We start from the raw sequence: 19,829 nt of genomic DNA, 5'->3' as shown, positions 1-19,829 counted from the left end.
AGGAAAAGCAGTTTATTGAGAGTAAACGAGAAGCAATACGAAAATGGAGACTGGTGGATACTGCAGCAGCTACTCAGACTCTAGCTGAGTGAGGAGCACACCTTTTCCAGTAAGGTATTCGAACATCATACAAAGCCAGCTAACCCCAAGATTTTACTCCCTCACATCAACAGCCACAGGGTTAACACTGCACATGTGTAACAGCAGCAATTAAAAGCAGTAAGTTAAAAAAAAAAAAGTTAGGATAGACGTGTAAATCTCAATGAATCTATAGAAAGTAGACAGTTATTAGGTCTATTTATTTGTTTGTAATCCCTTGGCAAGATAGGGGTTATTTTATAAACAAACCTAACATTCTCCATTAACTTACGCTGCATGGCAAGTACTCATTTCAACAGTTACAGTCATGCAACTTCCTTTTTTTTTTTTTGTCCTTTTAATTTTAAACACAAAACCATTCATTCAGCTGCACTGCAGGTTAGGAGTTGAAGGCAGGTGTTTTTCATCTAATAACAGCGACAGCAAAACATTACGGCTGCCTGATCAACGTTTTGTGTTCCTGAAGTTAATTTGGCCCCTTACCAGGAAGCAGAATCCCAGATGCCAAGCACTCCATCACTCGTCGCAATGCTTCCCCAGCGCCCAAAGGTCTATTACAAGTACCTATAGATTTTTCACATATAAGCTCGAGTGGCTAGAAGACATTAAATTACGATTAGTATGGACACAAGGGTAACTGTAACTGCAGTTAAATACGGAGGGGTAGAGGGAAAGAATATTCACATCAGCTTACTTAATTTTTTAACCCACAACAGGTCTAACTGACAGACATCCATCCCAGAGGACGGATCATGGCACATCTATTTGTTCCCTGCTCTGGGTCATCTTTTGAGGAAATGAACTGCTCTCTGTTAACTGCCCACAGAGTCTAAAAGGAGGAGCCTGCTAAAGCCAAGCCACATGAATATTCTCCTCAAAGGGTCTTCAGTTTTACGTGAAAGAAAACACAGCCTCCACTGACCAACAAAGCATTCCTCTCTGGTAACTGCAGCATTTGGCCCTCCCCAAACTTGCTAACGTGAAATGGTATCCTCTAGCAGGAGCAGCCCTGTCACGGTAGCAAGATATTTTTGAAAAGCTAAACTTGGAGGCAACAAGTGGGGTTCTATTGCAAAATCCATGAGGATGTGCAAGGCCCCACAACATTACACCTCTTTCCATGGTATCTGTACATCCTACAGACTGAGCAAACACTTGCATTCTCTCTTTTACCTAGAGGCACTTTTCTCCACAGGTAACAGCGGGGAGTCAGAGGAAGGTGGGGTTCATACAGCGCACTGCTTTCTCCACTCCAGACACTGCTACAATTCTCAGGAGATCCAGACCTGACCCTGTGGCCTTCAGCTCTTTCTGTACTTACCCAGCCTTTCAGTGGTGCCCATGTGGGGACTCTGTTGCACAAATCCCGCAGAATACGAAGGACAATTACACATGATTTTAGTCCATTTGCCCTGGCCTAAAACAAACAGAAGGATTCCAATACACCCACAAAAACCTGGCCTTCAATTTTGCTTTTCTTTTTAAATGCATAAAGTCCTAGGATAGATTAATTATTACTACTTAACACTTAATCAGCTTCATGCAAAATAAAAACAGTTATATAAAAGTAAAATACTTCTATTTAGAGATACATATAAAAAAGGAAGCAAAATGTCAAGATCGCTTTTGTAGCCTCATGATAGCTCTAGACCAGTTGGCTGTCTACCTGTCACACTTGTCCTTACACAGTACGGCACTGAATTCGTAATTCTAGCCCTTTGCTCTGCTAGGGACTAGTCAGAAATTAAAGAGGCATTAAAATTAAAACTGTCTTAAATAAACCTCGTAAGGCTACAATAACAACAAGGTAAGAACAAATAGCCAACCTGAAACCATTTGGCGTGCCGCAGAGACGCCAAGGCCTCCAGGCATTTCTGCCTGTCCAATAAGTCCGGAGGATCTTTCATCGCAACATTGTCTACTGGTAAAAATGGGATAAAAAGAGACAGATACAATTTGACCAAGGGGTTTCTGTCACAGTACAAAAAGAGCGGCAGCATCTCTGTGAGATAATAAGACTCCCAGAATTTAAGTGCACTGTGTTATTTAATTTAAACAAGCCATTAAAGGTAGTAAATGTGCACATATGCAACAGAAGCAAAGGCATTCACTCCTTGTAAAATAATAGTAATAATAAAGATGGCCACTGCTACAGACAATCTGGGATCTTATTAAAAATGTAGAACACATTTCAGGGCAGAAAATAGCTGTACAGCGCTTTTGTTGTTGTTGTTGGGTTGTATTGGGCTTTTGTTTCCTCCTCTTTTCCTTCTTTGTGACTTTTATGCCAAGTTGCACAAAAATGGCACAAAATTTCAAAGAGACAAGCTGCTTTTGACAACAGGAAGATGTTCTTGGGAGAGTATTAAAAAAATTGTAATGGGCAGAAAGTGAAGTTATGTCCATGCAGTTGTTGAGAATTCCAAAGAAAAACACAGACTGTATTTGAAATATTATTGCATGAACAGTACTAGCCAATATCACTCAATGAATTAAATATATAAGAAATGCTAGTAAGAAATTTTACAGTTCGATTAGTCTTTCATATAACCAGAACATGTGAAAGAAGTCAGTATGTTTGGTAACTTCCAGATTATTCAGATACTGGAGAAGTAGTTGGTCCCCTCTGGTAAAAATCTTCCCAACAGCAACTGAAATCTGAGGAATCTCAAAGGATTTGACAGACAGGGCACAGAGATCTTCTGTGCAGGTTTATACTTTTTCCCCCCTCCTTTTCTCTTTTTTTATCCAGCATGCAACAAGCTGCTTTTAGCAGCCACATCCGATTCTAGACTGAGGCGCATTATGCATCACTCCTTTCTTCCCTGATTAATTTTTTTCTTTTAATCCTAAGCAGTTCTTAGCATCCAGATTCTCTGGAAATTGTACAGATGACAGATTTTGCATATCCATGAAGTCAGGTTAAAAAGATTTGAGTTTTTAGCTGACATGAGAAGAACTAATTAAATCCATGGCTCAACTGAAACCTTGACTATGTTATTTCCTATGAACACACAGTTACTCTTTATTTCAAAATAATTAATTTGGAAATATACTCCTTTCATTATTCATAATCGTCAATTCTCCAGGTCTTGAAAGACCTATGCAGGTCTGAATGAAATACAATATCCATTCCAAACTGAAAACTATGCTAGATAAGCAAAATCCAGCAAGGCATTTAAAATATGGGGACAAGTTAGGAGAAATAAAGTACTATCAGTTTGTAGTACAATTCATTAGTAACATCCAGGTACATTTCCATAGGTTACTTTGGATAGTACTGGTTTCACATGCAATTGCACATTTAGTGGTAGAGTTGCTTCACCTCCTGTGCCATTCAGTAGGAAGGTTGCTCTGGTAAAAGCACATTATGTTATGATGGATAAAAGAGCCCAGAGCCCCAAAAAACCCCAAACCCACCCAAAACAACCGAGTGTAAACCTGCACAGAGTCCGCTCTCCTGTCTGACAGTTCGTGGCTGTGGTTTTCACCCGCTGGCTCTGCTGTCAGCAGAGGATTAAGTGCTGTAAGCTTATTTTCTAACCCCAGTGAACTTCACAGCAGATATTTGCATTGTTTCTTATTGCCCCCATCAACAGTATCACAGTAGCGGGATTAATCACTCCTCTTGCCCGTTTTCCAAATAAAAGCTGCAAAGTTTTAAAGAACTGAATTTCTGTGAGCACAAAAGGTCACTTTGGAACACAAGATTTGCTTCTAAATTTCCTTTGCAGTTTCATTATTTTCAGGAGTAATGTTTTGTGGCACACAATTACCATATGCACATCTATGTGGTTCTGTGAGAAAACTTCATTGTGGACAATATAAACATCTGCTTAAAGCTCATGTATTGTATCAAACAACTACTGTCAATGAATGATCAGAATCTTATTTTAAAATGTTAGAAACAGCAAAGGTGACTGATTGCAAAATCATTAATTTTTGCTAATGAACTGGATCTTTAAATGCCATGTGGCTTTTCCTTGGTATTGTACAAGGCTTTTCTAAAGTGTGGTGCAGCCATTGACAGAGTAAACTAATTTTTCCTTTAAACTAGCAAACAAACAGGACACACGTTACCTGTCATTTGGGTGAAAAGGCTTTTCTATTCTCATAAGATTTAATTTATCAACAAGTTAGAATCTGACTTTATCCTACTGGATTAAGGCTATTTCCAAAGGCCTAAATTACAAATATCTTGGAGACTTTTGCCAATTACAAATCCAGTACTAGTGTCCTGAGCTCCTTGTGCAGATGTTGCAGTCAGCCAACTTTTGGGTGCAAGATTCTATTGAACAGAAAGATGAAGAGAACAGGCAGTGAAGAGGGCGAGCGGCTTGCAGCAGGCTCCCTTTCGACACCCTCAGGAGAATGACATGTTTCTTCATGCTCTGCCAGTCAGGAAAGTGAGACCCAATCAGAATTTTCAAATGTGACTGCAAAGCTTTCCTTTTTTTTCTTGTGGTTTTAACAAGGGCAATGACACAAGGAGTTTAATAACCAGTTATTAATCAAGCCCTGACATCAGCTCACACTATGCAACACAGAACCAATCCTTCAGGAATTCTCTCCCCACTTGCTCTATGTGTTCTCCTCACAGAGTAGCTGCCAACTTCATTCATTTGCAGCCAGCCACACGAGAAGCGGTGTCTTCCCCATAGAGGGAAGGTCAATGTGGGGCTCGCTGCGCCTTCAAAGGCACTTGGCACCTCTGGAGCATCACTGGCTGCGCCTGCCCCCAAGGGCAGCAGCAGAGGTAGGCGCTGTTCTTGAAGCAGTGGCTCGAGGAGCAAGGTTGATTTCAGCCCCACTTTGGGAAATGAACTTGTTTATCACTACATGAGCTTGTTGTTACTGAGTGTACAGTAACAACTGATTTGCAAGCTACAAGGTTCTGGTCTGGAAAGCCCAATTTATAGTTGATGCTATGACTAAAAATTCAGTTTCTTAAGAAGTTTAAATTTTAAACTGATGCAAAATGCAGAAGTTTTAAATGCTTGACTTCTCAACTCAACATGAGAAAGCAGAGCTTTATGGATAGCCATTTGTGAGAAACACTGAAATGCACACACACATTGGTCCTCTATTTATTTTTGCCAACAAGCAGCAAAAACAAATAGGACAAACACCACATCTTAAACATGAACACTCTTCCAAAGAGGTGGGCACTGCAGAGAAATCCAGGAATGTTTTTCGATACATTCTGACATCAGGGCATGAAGGCACACACAGCATTCCTACAGAACAAATGGGAGCACTGGTAACGAGGTCCGTTGCACCTAACCTTGCCAGCTTGGTTAGAGGACAGATTAGTGCCAGTCACACCGAACGCTGAGACCGTGGTCAGTTTTCCCTGGGAGCGGGGCCAAGGGCAGCGCCTGGAGCCCAGTGGCCTATCTTACATGGGAGATGAAAGGCAAGGTGACAAGCATTTTGAGCTCCTTCATTCAAAAGGATGTATGGAATGAACTCAAAACAGTTCTTAAAACTGCACAGAAAGTATATTTACATTTGATTGGCATCATTCAGGAGTACTGAAAAAGTATGGCAGTACTTTCTTTGGAGATCGAGGTATCTTTGTTGGACAATTTCTCTGGGTATCTTCCCTTGTTACTGGATATGAAACTTTTTTGGTCTGAATCTAAGTAAACCTAAATATGGTTGGAAATGTCATGGAAGAAAGCATCCCCTCCTCCCTTTCAAGTTACTTAGTGTTATCTGCATAATGTTTCACATACCTTTGAAAAAGGAGTATCACGGATGTTTCTGTTCATTTGTGATGAATCAATGTCAAAGAACCTGGGCTTTAAAACAAGATTCACTGCCCTATTAACTATCCTATCAGCTCTTCAGAAATAAGAGCGTAACAGCACTCTAAGAGAGGGAGTAAAACCATTTTAATTTTAAAAAAATCCTACAGAATTTTGAAAAATAATTTAAGACACTGAAAACAAAATAGAACACCTACATTTTAAATGTAGGGAAATCAAAAATTCTTGTTCAGTTTAAGATGAACTCAGGAGTCCCTTGAGTTCAGTGCCACAACAGCATTCCTTTTCATGAGAAAATACTTGAACGGAAGCTTTTGTGCAAAACTGAATCCCCTTGCAACTATCGTACAAATCCTTTACCATTAAAACTTGTTCTGCACTCTGTGCTCTCCCATGAACGTGGATCAGCTGCAAGAGCTGCACGGCTGATCTCAGCATCTTCTGGGAAGTTGAAGAACACCTAAAGTAATACGCAATTTATTTTTAATAGTCTTGCAAAAGAGCATGGTTACCAATTTGAGAACAAATGGACATCACAATTAGGAAATCTTTGCCATTCATCTATTTTGTAAGATTTTTCTGCATCCAACTGCTGCCAAAGCATTACATTTCATTTGAAAAGGGATCCTTCCTGCCATTGCCTCAAACAACACCGAAGAGAAACTGACCACCATTTCTCATTGTGTCGGCATTTTGGGTGGGAGAAAGGAGGAAGCAAAGGACTTGTGGCGAGTCTAGAAATGGGAAGAGCGACAGGGAGTTCCCTAGCCCAGACGGGCCCAGCTGCCTCAGTTGTCATGACAGAGAGTGGCCAGTTGGTCAAAGGTCTGACATCATCCAGTGGCAAAGTTTCTAGGGATAGGTTTGGGAAGCGGAAGCAGAAATTACTGACAAGATTTTAAAAATAAAACAAAGTATGGCTACATTTGCTCTTCTCTACTTTTTTTCGTTTGTTTCCAACCAGTCAGCATTCTTGTAACAAGGGGCACGTAGCTATATGGGACCTCAGGCAGTTAGGGAGAAGGAACAGAAAGAAACTAAGTTACAGTTCTCTATAGCTCTCTAAGGACATGAGGTACAACGTTCCGTTCAGAAGCGAAAGTCCTGTATTACAGCACTGTAACTTCAAGTGTATCCCAGTCAGGAAATTGTTAAAGCTAAAAACATACACAGATGTATCATCAATTGATAAAAACTGAGGGCCAGGATATACTTGCGAGCTTTGCAGAAGAGGATTTTTATGTAAAAGAAGAAACCATTCTATGAGTTTTTCAAGATACTACGAACCAATCCCACTTGACTGACTTAATGTGAAAACAAGACTGTGCAGCGCTGGGGTGCTCAAGAATTAACTAGCAAGTCTGAAGGAAAGGAGAACTAAGATCTAATTTACCTGTCAAAGTTAACACAGTAGCAGTATTGCTTGCAAATGAAAACTCTGCGTATTTACATGGAAATCAACTGGCTGTTGTCTTTTTAAAGCACAGATAACATAACCTATTGTGGCAATAGCCAATCGACTTAGTACATGATGCACAATTAAAAACCTACTTCCCAATTATCCCTGTGCTGCACAGTCAGGGCATTTAGATAGAACAATCTTAAAAACAAGTTAAAACGCTCTGTGTACCTCCTTCCTTCTTCTCTGCTTCATCTCGAATGAGAGGGGATGTAAGTATCACCTTCAAAGTTAGCTTGGGCTCCTTTGTGTTACGAATAATAAGAGCTGCCTCATTTACATGCTCCTCCACGAGATACTTCTCTTCTGTAAGTTTCTGAAAGTCACCAAGAAACATTTCAAGAACCTCCCAATCAACTCAAAAACTGCAGAATCTCTGTACGTGCATATGCCTCAACTCATGAGAAGACATTGCAATAACAAATAAGGCCTTGCCTCCCTCATTAAAAACAAACAGAAGAACCCCAGTATCATGCTTAAGTCTGCAGCAAACTTAATGAGAACACTAAGTAGTCCCACTGTATTATCACTTTTTTGTTAAAAATGAAGACAGAGGCTGACTTTCACAGCTGCCAATGTGCGAAATGCCACCAGCAACTTTTGTTCTTCGTAAGTACACACTTCTCCAGTGATGCCTCCTCCAAATGGAAAAGCTCTCGTCTGCAGTACGACCACAGCTGTCAGTGCACATGGATGACAACTGCAGTGCCAGAGCCACACCAGCTCACCTGGGCCAGGTACGTGCCATGAACTACGACCAAATATACCTCGGCCATCTCTTACCAACCCTAAGATTCTTCAGATGCCCCAGCAACAGTGATTTCACCACCCCTCCAAACAGTCTGTTCTGATTCTTAGCCACACATATCATTTGGATGACCTATTTTGCAACAAAAATTCCCCTTGCTGCAGTTCCAATCCCTTCTTATCCTACCTTTGGTAGCCATGTCAGGTACTGCATCACTGTCTCTTTATAAATACCCATTAATGTCTTAAAACTTAAACCTGCATTCGGTCTTGACTTTTTCCAAACCAGGCATTTAATTAAGTGGTTTTCTAGGTGCTCATTCTCACTTATCTGATCTTCTCCATCTTGTCTGTCCATCTCTCTCATTCCCTTTCCACACAGTACTTGAAACTGGATGCAAGACCCCACGGTCACCCACTTCATTCATTAATACTAGTCCCAGGAGAGATCTCTGACAGTGCCTGGAAAACCTGACCTTCATCTCTGGACAGCACACCAATAAACTGAGTGGGTTTTTAATTGTTTTCAATAAACTTTGTATTTGTTACTTAGATTTCTTTTGTAGATAATACTACAGACTGCCTTATGATTTGTTCCATTAACATGCATTAGGTCAGAGTTCTCTCAGGTGATCTGTACCTGCAGGTTCTGTCAGAGTCCTTTGGGACCTCTCTCAACCTGCAGCAGTTCAAAGAGAACCACAGATGTCCAAGTCCTAAAGCTACTCCTTGTGTTCGTGAGTTTGTTTCAGCAAGGCCATACGGTGAGAACGTATCTAACATACATTCCAACTTCTCTCCTTGTTGCAGTCTGCACTCCTCCAGCTCCTTTACTGTTGGGATGAAAATGTTGAAGCATCTGCTCGCTACCAGCCTCTAAAGGAGCCAAGCAGAAGCTGTTAACATCTCTGTACCTCATCTGCTATTTTTGTCCACTCATGGGCCTACACCTTCCTTCTCCCTCCCGTATCTGATGCGCCTACAGAATCCCTGTCCATAACGCCCGTGAGAGTTGTAGTTTGTTTCATGAGTCAGATTCCTCGTACCTCACGCTTTCCATAATCCCCTCTCACAGTGCTTCCTCTTAGGATCTTACCTATTTGTCCCTTTAATTTATTGCAGTCTTCACATTCTTTAATTATGTCTGTTCTGCCGTTCTCGCTTTTTTTGAAGCATATGCTAACTTTTCTTATCACTTTCAACCCTTCTCATCTCATGCCTCACTACAAATAAGTAAAATTTACTCTTTACTACTCAATACATCATTCTCGTTTTCAAACAAGTAAAATTTACTCTTTACTACTCAACAGATCCTTACCATTTTCAGCTATGGATAGGGCTGCATCTGCAGGCACAACATTATCCCATTAAAAGAAGCCCTTTATGTGAATAAATGAACAGTGAAAACAAACAGCTGTCAAGAACGGTAAAGCACGTACCGTCTATGTGGGAATAAACGCAAGGCAAAAGGGCAGATCAGGAGAAAAGCAGGTCAGGTTTGGACACAGTTTGGACAGAGGCACTTGCAGTGTATGTCAGTCTGGAAGCTGGACTGATTATTCAGACTCAGAACTCTGTCAAAAAGGCATTATCCCTGCTTGCTTTAAAGAGACCGATATCAGCTGTTAAGTGCTGCCTGCTGGATGCCAACATCAGAATTAAATAGCCATCAATGAAAAGAATTATGAGCTCATGATTAACATGAGCCAAAATGAGTGACCAGCTGAAGTGGCCTGTTCTCACTTCAGAAGTGCAGAGGCGTTTATCCTGCAACAGCCCAAGCGAAGCAAAGCAGCTGCAATGGGGAACTGCAGGTTCAGGCAGGGGACAGAGGACGGCAACACAGAGCGAGTCGCATGCTCCAGCAGTGAAGATTTCTGGGGCTGCAGTTGAGCTCACATTAATGGTTGGACCAGAGAGCAAAAATCAGCTGGGCGAGTTACCAAATGGAAAAGGTTAGCTGCCACCATAGGAAAACGGGTATCACAAAGAGGTGTTAGGCAACAGCAGAAATAAGATGTTAAATTTTGTGAATAGCTGCTTCACGTCCCCATATTAAACATGTCACACCCCCTAGATGTCCTCCTAGACTCAAAGCATATTTCTGTAATCTGTATCACTCATCTTTTTCCCTGGAACAAATTCCAGCCTTTACCCATGTACACCGTGCAGTGCTATCAGCCATTGCTAGAGGAGCACCCTAAATTAACTCACCTGAATTTGAGCTGGGAGATGGTCTTTAACTATACATAACAAAGTCTTTGTAGGTTTTTCTTTGCACATGAGAACCAGTTCCAGATCCATATCATCTTTTATCAGCAAGCCCTTTGCAACCAAGCCAATTCTCATAACACCACACAACGTCCGACCACCTTGATCCCTGGAAGTGAAACAGTTTGGAGTAATTAAAATGTTTTTTTCACAAGTTCAGAACAACAGATGGGACCGATGACTGTGCTCCAGTGGCATATCACATATCAGAAAACAAAAAGCGTAGGTTCCTTTTATGCAAGTAGCTCCTATGAAAAAATTAATTTGAGCACTGACTGCAATTCACACAAATGCAGAATCTGCCGAGCTCAAGTCACAAAGCTTCAGAAAGCTCAAAAATGCCCAAATTCACTCTCTGCAGTTGTACCAAAAGAGGGGAATAATTAATCTAGGGGAGCTCTCTGTCAGAAATCCTGGTTTCAGAGGCGATTCGAGTTGCGACACTCCAACTTTAAACACGGCCACACACCTTCTCAGCGTTTCTTTTAGTTGATCCATACGTTCAAACCTTTATCATTAAAATTATACAACCAAATTCTGAAGTTCTAGCCCACCCTACAAACTGACCTTACAAGGAAAGCTGCTAATTTCAAGAAGTCTTCCAGGCACAATTCCTTCACCAAGTCTTACCACTGAAACCTACAGGAGAGCTCTGACTACTAGTTTTTCCTTTTAGCTAAAGGGGAACATGTAAGAGCCACAGTAGATGTAAGTCTCAAAGCAATATAAGAACACTTTAGTTCTGAGTACTGAGGAAAAGACTGCAACAAAAACCAGTTTGGTAGACTAGGACTGCTTAAAAACATCAGGAGAAATGCAAAACAGGCATCTTTGACAGTTCAGCACCAGCTACTGGCACACGATGCATCTCACCAGTGGCACATCACAGTTACAAAACTCACAGAAAGCACATAATCCATAAAGCATCTACTGCAGCCTTGGGTTGATTATTTTATTTAGAATCCATTCTGTGCCTATGGTACCCACATCCACAGACACCTAAAAATATCACCAGTAACGCTGGGAAGTCACCAACAAAACATGCCGCACGCTGCGCATCAAGAAAGACTGTTCTTTAGCAAAACACTGAGCTTAAATACCTTCCTTGAGAGGGGGACAGAACTCAACTGTCCGTCTGTGGAGAAGCAGCCTCTCAACCCACTGTAATTATTCTCTGGTGTCAATACAATTACACTGTCTTAAACCAATTTATACCTTAATTTATGTTAAAATATTCATGATTTTAAGTGCTTTGCTACTTCTGTTTGAATACATTTCACACCAAAAAAGTGACATATCACAGCTCGGCCTTACACAAGAACACCAGTGATGTGATCAGACTTGTGTCTGTTCCATATTTATTAGGGAACACAGAAAGCCACAGGCATCCATGTGGTGCTGCATTTAAACTTCATGCATAGCTCCTAAGCCCACAACGTTATCTTAGAGATAATCAAAGACAAGCTTTATGTTGAGAAAGAAACCTGTGGATAAACACTACTAATAGAGGACTTGTCTGCAGAATCCACACCACCGTTGGGAAACCAGATCAAGTAACGAATGCTTTCTGCTCCTCCCAGCCATACAGATTTCCTCAGTGAATACAGCACATTTCTTGTTCTAAATTGAAGCACATCCAGGCAGTGGGGTACAGCAGGGCTTCGCACCTTATTCCTGAATGCTGCGCTTAAACTGAAGGAGCCCCTAAGCTACACGGCTGTGAATTTGCATCCGTGTGCCACAGGGACATAAACTCACTTATAATTACTGAAAAGTTTGTCTGCTAAATGTAGCTTCATAAGGAAAGTAAATAATGAAATAGAGAGCGAGTGCTGCCCATGTTGGGCTTATTACTATTCCCTGCACTCACCCTACGGGCTCCCACCTCAAAAAGTCCAAATATATCCACTTCCTCCTATGAACACTTGAATCAAGTAACACTGCGACTCTTATTTAGAGGGAAAGGAGCCCATTCAGAGCAGCACAGTAACACTTTATGAGGCGCAGCTCACTCACTTGGCATTGCTCTCTGCAGCTTCCTCTGCTTCCACATCACCCTCACATTTCGTAGACTTGTTCTTTTCATCCATCCAGTCAGAGACATGTTTAAGGGCACACTCTACTGTGGATACCATGTTCTGGACAGCTTCGAGTTCCTCTGGAGATGGATAAATGGTTGAATGTTTCACCATTACATGGCGGTCATCATTAGCAAAAGATCGGATAGATCTCTGTTATGAAGTGGGAAACAGGGAGGGGGAGGGAAAAGAACAAAGTTATTGAATTATCAATAGAAGCACATTGCCTGAATGGGAATCCTCCCTGACAGATGTAGGAAAGTGTTTTGCGATGACCATTGCTTATAATAATGCAGGAGTGATTTCTTGTCTGTATTTAAATAAATTTTAAAAACAAAGAAACCAAATACAGGTGCAAAATCAACATTAAGCTGATAAAACATGTAAGACCTTGGGTGGGTTTTATGGCACTTAATATTTGATGTTTGAATTCAACTCTTGCAGAATTCTTTTATTGGCTACCAGGAGGAATAGGCATGTGTGGAACGCAGTTCATGACCGTATCTACCAGGCACATCTGGAGCAGTATTTATGTTCAGGTCTACTTTAGGCTGAGATAAAATGTGCTTTAGAGACACGTTTTCCCACTCACCTACACACGACTACAGAAGTCTAGAGTACTGCACCAGAGCAGCTGCTAAAAACATCTAAAAATTAAGCAGGCTGAATTTCCTCTTTTGTCCAGTGTGTCCATCGCAAGTCGTGACACTGCGCACCAGTCACAAACCAGAAAAAGGGCGAACTCAGGTCTACCACGAGACAAACCTCCCACACATGGCTGTGGTGGATACAAAATAGGGTCAAGACTTGTACTGTGCATTACTCTGTCTGCATTGGCTAGAAACAGAGTTTCTACATCTTGTCCTTTCACAACTCCTCCTCTCGTTTTCTTTTTCCTCCCTTCTCCCTGACTTCCCCTCCAGGCTGCTCTCCGAGAGGACGCCATGGTCTGGCTGGCTGTGTACAAGGGTAGAGGTAGGGGACCAAAAAACCCTGCGCTTCATTCTCAGCTTTGCAACAGCTCATCTAGGATCTTGGGCAACTCATTTCACTGTTAAGTGTCTCAGACTTCCCTCGTCATTTCACTAGCCTCTTTATTTAGACCAAGCTTTCAAGTCAGTGAGAAATCACTTAGGACCTGATCATGCCTGAAGGACCAACATCTCACAGCGACACAAGCTGTGAGCAATAGTGCTGAAAGAAAGAGGGGCTTCCCTATGCTGGGATCCTTGCAGGAGCTAAGGAGTTGCTGAATTGCAGCAGTCTTCCCTGGTTTGTGTCAACCTTCAGCAACTGGATAGCTCAGAGAAAAGCCAGGGTCCTTATCCCAAACGGTAACCTCATTCCAACGTAGGGAGATTCAGGTTTTACGTACTCCAGGGTGAAAGCAGATCGAGTGAAGTATGTGGAAAGGAGGGCAGAACAAGGAGAACAAAGAGAAGGCTCCTATTTTATAAAAAACATTTATAGTCTCCAAATACAACTTTCACATTCAGAAACTGCTGAGTGCAGCCATCTCTCCTCAACTTACGCTAGAGACAAAGGCAACACACCTTAGACAATTAAATAGCCATTCCCTCATGGTTTTGTTGCTGCTGCAGATGAAGTCACAGGCAATACTTACTGCTGTGAGAGGCTTAGCAAACTTCACAGGGACTTACAAAAGCATGAATGAAGATGAGGATAGAGATAAACTGGTAAGAAGAGACTGAAATAATTTCTTAAAAATCTGAAAGACTAGGAAGACATCAGAGTCCTAATGAGAAGAGTTTGCAGTGAAACACAAAGTCTCGAGTGATTGTTAAGGAAGGTAAACTTGGGTACCTTGTGCTGGCCAGCCATGGTTTGTCACTCACTGTCCCAATGACACTTGACCTGAACAGTGACCCTGACCTGCGATCACAGCATAGACCTCTGGCAAGAGCAGCTCTATGTCTTGCTCTCTACACACACAGAAATCACTGCCAAAAGCCTCCCAGAACTTGGAATCATCAACTAAAAATCTCCTACACATTGAATACCTTAAGCAGGTTTCATTTTCACCCCTACCTTGTGGGTCTGTAACAGTGTGCACTGTTAGGGACAAAAAGGGCCTTTGAAGGATCTCAGAGGCCACTGGGTTGAATCCTTAAGGAACTGCTCATGACTTCCTGGCTCATGGCATTCTCCAGGTCCCTTCCATCGAAGGTCGATGTGACACCATTCTTCTCCTAACTTTTGTGCTCCTACCCAGATGGACAACTCCAGCAGTCAAGGAAACTCATCTGACAGGGCTGGTGTTAGCCCCAGAACGTTCAGAGGTTGCAAAATGCTTCCAGGAGGTCCCTCTTGTGGCTTACCCACAGCACGGGTACAGAGAGGAGCTGCAGCTCAGCAGTCAGAACTGATGAGCTGAATGTATTAATGCACCCCACCAGCTCTTATCTCATGAAATATCAATTAGGAAAAACAGTCAAACAGGAACAAATCAGTCACTCTGAAAGGAGTGGACTCTTTTTTCTTTTCTAATGAAGAGAGACTGACAAGATCAGTTCTTCATTACAATTTAGACCAAAAATAACGGCAAAATGGGACACTATTTAAAATACAATATATTGACAAGTCTGCTCTTTCAAGTGTTCTTCTCTTTGTGCTCTATAACACGTAAGAGTCTCATCTTCATTTTGGTTTTTTGGAGGTTTTTTGTTTGGTTTTTTTTTTGGTTTTTTAAAATATAAATATGAACACACAGCTTTTCAGCAGCAATCGGCTACATAAACCTTACAGAACTGTATTTAAAATTTATTGCATCTATTCTCATTTCCATTCTATCAGTAATAACCTTTGAGGACTTACACATATACCAATAACCTTAAGCTGCTCTCCACAGATATTTTTCAGGAACTGGGTAGGTTTCTTGCCTTTTTGTGAACAAATCCTCAGAATCTCACCACCACAATACTTCACACTTGCCCAGCTTTACAGATTCAACATCTCAGGCATCCCCAATTTGCAACCAAAACCAGGCTGATCAGAAATAACTCCTCACTTAAACAATATAAACCAAGTGTATCTGACTACACACACTTCATCGACACTGTTAACAAAGTGTGCACAGAACCAATTCATGTGCACACAAATGTGAATAATCAACACCTGCTTTTGGAAGGGGAATATCAGCCTTTGGTTATGCAATCTGCAAGTTCAAGGTCACCCATGCTGTTTGCTACAGCTCGCTAATGCCTGTTTTATGAGAATACCTTATGAGCATCCCCTTTGTTCATATTTAATAATTCATGTAATGCAGACTCACAAGACAACTCTCTGGTTTTAAGAGGCTGACAATATATCAAACCTCATTTGCTTTGCTCAAAGCACCATCCCCAGTGCAAGGTCAGAAAAGCCCCTCACTCTGGGTTTATCAGGCCCCATGCAAAACCGGCAGCAGAGAATAATTTTAATGCAGCGCTGTGAAAGACGACCAGTACGTACCATGGTTTGTTAGTGGTTCAGCTCTCTCTCCCTCCCTTTCTCCTTTTCCCTCCTCCTCGGTGTCTTTGCTAAGCACTGTTTTGCCTGACAGAACCTCTTCATAAGCCTCTCAGTCCCTTGACAGCTCAGGAGTTCATACAGCCAAGATGCTCTGGGGGTCACTTCCTATAATTCACCTGCAAAAAGAGAGAAACAACTTGAAACCAGAAGAAAGAGCAGGTTCTTTGCAGTACGTGTTTAATGCAGCACACTGAGTCAAACCACTGATTAAAGCAAGCAGGCTTCAAGATGGGGAGGCAGACACTGAACCACTCATTCCTGAACAACAAGCAGATGTCACTGTGGAAAGCAACTTTTTGTGATGTGCCCACATGTATGTAACGACTTTTCCATGCCAGTGAGAGCTTCTCTCAGTGCAGTTTGGCAGCCGCCTGGCAATCTAAGCTCGTGATATGAGGAAGACGGGAAACCCAACATCTCAAATATGCTCCATATGAAACCAGCTCAAGAAGTTCCTATTTTTATGCCGTGTGCATATTCGGAATCAAACACACTATATTTAATTAGCAAGAAGAAATTATCTGCTGAAATCCCCTGTGCAGCCCTCAATCCTGAATGTGTCAAAATGCTGTACAAGAACTAAGACTTCAGGTGGCAATAACTGTAAGTTTTTTAAAGTAAGACGAGCGCATTATAACAAACTGAAGATGGAAGACTTGTGAGAATTTCAGCTGAAATCATCCACACCGCCTTTTCTGCCCTTCCACAGTTTTTCACAGCACCCAACATTTGGAAGATCCTGCAAGAACAGCAGTCTTGTACTAAAGCAGGAAACAAACACCAGCACTGGCAGCACAAGAAACTGCAAACAAATGCTCTGTAAGAGCAGAGCGGAGCAGAACAACGGAGCAGGTAATGCAAGAGAGGAAAGCATGGGCTCATTGCACAGCAAGACACTCTGGGCCTTGCAGAAAATTCCTGTTTTCCTTTCACTGCACATATTGGTGCATCAGCTTTTCAGCAATGTTTTGAAGCAATCGGAAACCCACTCAGTAAATTTCTGCAGACAGACACGCATACACTCAAATGCTTTGCTTTGCTATGTCGATCCTCCTCCTCTCGCGGTATGTTCCACGTTGTCTGTCAGAGAATCCTGACATTGTTAGAGATTAAAAGCATGTTTGGCAACAGCAGAAGGATAGACGAGATGACTTGAAAGCCTGGGAGATGCTTAAACCTCAGGGCTGTGACAGGGAATAACGTTGCATCCCATGGAGATTTGAACATACCAAGGAAAAGGCAACAAGAAATCCTTCTTCACTATTTTCCAAGTTTAGAAGAAATGAAGCGAGTTTACAGGACCAATAGCTTTGGCAGCAAGTGGCCAGTAGTTGTCTGTATCTCACACCACTGAATTTTGGATGTAGAACTGGGAAAAACAAAGCAGCCAAACAAGAATACTGTGCAGGAGCCTGCTCCAGCAGGTACAGATTGCCAGGGAAGAAACCCCAGCAGAGTCAAACGCAGTCATACTGAAAATACTGGGAAAAGCAAGCTAATTAAAACCCTGAAGGACTTCACTTCTTAACACAAAGGCTATATACCTACCAAGGTATACCAGCACTACCAAACTGCTTCCCAGAAGCAATCAGACAAGGCCATGTTCTTACACAGGACCAGGTTCTTCTCTTAATTGATCCTGAAAGTCAAGCAGGGGCAGCTGGGAGGAAAAATAAGCAAAGATTACTGCTTTGGCACTATTTATTCCATGAGCTAGACATAAGCTCTTCCACACCCAATAGCCTTTCATCACGATGTCTTTTTGGTTTGCTTTTCTATAATAATAATATGCTTTTTTGAGTCAGCAGAGGGCAAGCTAGAGAGACTTTTATGAGACACGTTTCCAGATCATCTATCTCAAATGAGTTCTCTCTTCAAACTAAATCCCAGCTATCTTCACATACTCTTCTTCCCTGTGCCTCCTACATTTCACATTTTCAATTCGCTGTCTTCTCTAACTGTAACTTGGCAGTTCCAGGCAGGGAGAAGGGCACTCGATGTGTTGCTGACTTCAGCATATGCCCAGTGCGGCGACTCCAAGCAGCGCTGCAGCCTGGGCACCCCCCAAACACAATCTCAAGCTGTTGCTGATCAGTGTGTACAGTGCATGGAAAGCAGAGGGACCAGGAGAGTGCACTGAGCAAATTCTGGTGCGCAGTGAACTGCGGCAGGCTGCTGGCTAAGGTAAGGCTGCAAACAACCTCACAGGTTCGGGATACAGACACACCTCAGGCTGCAGTTCTGGATGTGCCGAGTGCTTTTCAGTGTCCTCTGAAAATCTGAACCAGACCGAAAATAAATGTTTCACAGCTACGATGAGGATTAATCTTCTATTGGACAGATGAAGTAAAACCACCAACACCTCTCAATACTCTGCCTTCAGCGGGTAGTAACCGTCTTGTTTTCAAGACAGGTTCAAGTTTCAGAGATGAGGAAAAGCTGTTGGACAGAGGTATTTGCAAGTTTGATTCTACCTGCCCTTTTTCTCAGCAGTGAAAGGCTGAGGTCAGGACATGCAGCTACACAACTCAGAAAGCTGTAAGAAAAAAGTCCTGAAAGTCGATTTGAAGCTGATATGTGATGTCTTTCAAGTCACTAACATCCTAAGAATATTTTGGAAATGCGCACAGGAGTGAAAACCTAACATAGCTCAGACTTTGAGAGAAAACTTACAATAAAAGCACTAAAAAGGAGGGCGTTTACTATAAAAGTGCAGACACAATATACAGAACAAAGTACATTTGACAGCATGCAGAATTAAATTAAGGAAAACTAAAATCAAATCTGCTCCAACCATATGGACCAAGGCAGCAGAACATAGCTCAGCACCAAACACATCAGAAAGCATTACGTGAAGCGAGCAGCAATTCCATAAAACCAACAGCCTCGTTTTACTATCAGGCTACAGCAGGATCCTTATCCCTGCGTCCTCAAGGAAGCAACAGCTGATGCCCAGGCTAAAAAGCACAATATTAAAACATGTGGTTGTCTTACCCAGGGGCTGCCACCCACACTTGCAAGAAAATTTCTAGGAAAAGCTACTCGCGCTACCAAGACCTTGGTGACCTTGACAAAGTCACTTTAATCTCTGCATCATGTGGTCCTAAAGTGTAAAACAAGACCAAATACTGTCTCCACACCAGGTCACAGAGGAGCAGGGTAGAGACTGCAATGTGGCTTAAAGTCGCCGGGGATTTGACACATTAGAAATGTTATTAAAACACCATGACGGTCTAACAATGTTTCCATTAAACATCCCATCCTTCACAGAGGAAGTTTATGCTTTGGCACAAGACAAACAAGGAAAAGAATTTCAGATGAGGCCTTTGTAGTAGGATATATTCCCGCATCTGCCAGTCATGTTCCCAAAGGACAGACATTTAAACAGCCAGAAGCAATGAAGCTGCTAAGCTACCTGGGACTGCTTGCAAACAGAGAAGTGGAAAAGCAGGAGAAACAGGTACTTGCACTCCATGGGACTGAGACATAGCATCAGAACTGGGGAGGTACGAGCTTCTAGAAAGGAGACGTGAAGCACATTTGGCATCCTGGCACCCCCTCGCAGCACAGCGGTACCTCGTACAGCAGCGTTAATAGGAAACCAGGGGCACCAGCCTCCAGCCCTCCAAACCCTCACTTCCGTGAGCTGCCGTTCAAGCACTTGGCCAGGCCAAGTACGATGCCATGAAAATTGGTTTTAAATGCTCTATCAGGAACACACATGCCAACACTATTTAGCTGAAGCATTAAAAACACCCTCCACCCTCCTAATCTACCCTTATACCAGCATCTGGCCCTGCACACTGCAGTTTACAGTGTACACCACCCTAAGATCACTCAAAGTTTATGTTAACAGAGCAGCAAGGACAACTA

At 42.2% G+C, this 19,829-nt stretch overlaps 1 protein-coding gene across 1 annotated transcript in view; it reads right to left on the bottom strand.

Annotated features, from left to right (window-relative positions):
• The window catches only part of STRBP (spermatid perinuclear RNA binding protein), a 31,158-nt gene extending 15,086 nt beyond the window's left edge, over positions 1 to 16,072 (bottom strand). Inside the window, exons 1-7 of the mRNA XM_010194690.1 lie at positions 15,897 to 16,072; positions 12,364 to 12,578; positions 10,291 to 10,456; positions 7,501 to 7,645; positions 1,926 to 2,017; positions 1,421 to 1,516; positions 583 to 694 (exon numbers count right to left, since the gene is read on the bottom strand). Of these exons, the coding sequence (XP_010192992.1) occupies positions 583 to 694; positions 1,421 to 1,516; positions 1,926 to 2,017; positions 7,501 to 7,645; positions 10,291 to 10,456; positions 12,364 to 12,578; positions 15,897 to 15,899 (829 nt within the window). The 5' untranslated portion in view covers positions 15,900 to 16,072. The remainder of the gene's footprint in view (positions 1 to 582; positions 695 to 1,420; positions 1,517 to 1,925; positions 2,018 to 7,500; positions 7,646 to 10,290; positions 10,457 to 12,363; positions 12,579 to 15,896) is intronic.
• Between the last annotated feature and the right edge of the window lie 3,757 nt (positions 16,073 to 19,829).

This window comes from Mesitornis unicolor, unplaced genomic scaffold (genome assembly GCF_000695765.1).
Source record: "Mesitornis unicolor isolate BGI_N332 unplaced genomic scaffold, ASM69576v1 scaffold5281, whole genome shotgun sequence".
Taxonomy (NCBI): Eukaryota; Metazoa; Chordata; class Aves; order Mesitornithiformes; family Mesitornithidae; genus Mesitornis; species Mesitornis unicolor.
This window is presented reverse-complemented; position numbering and strand designations above follow the sequence as displayed.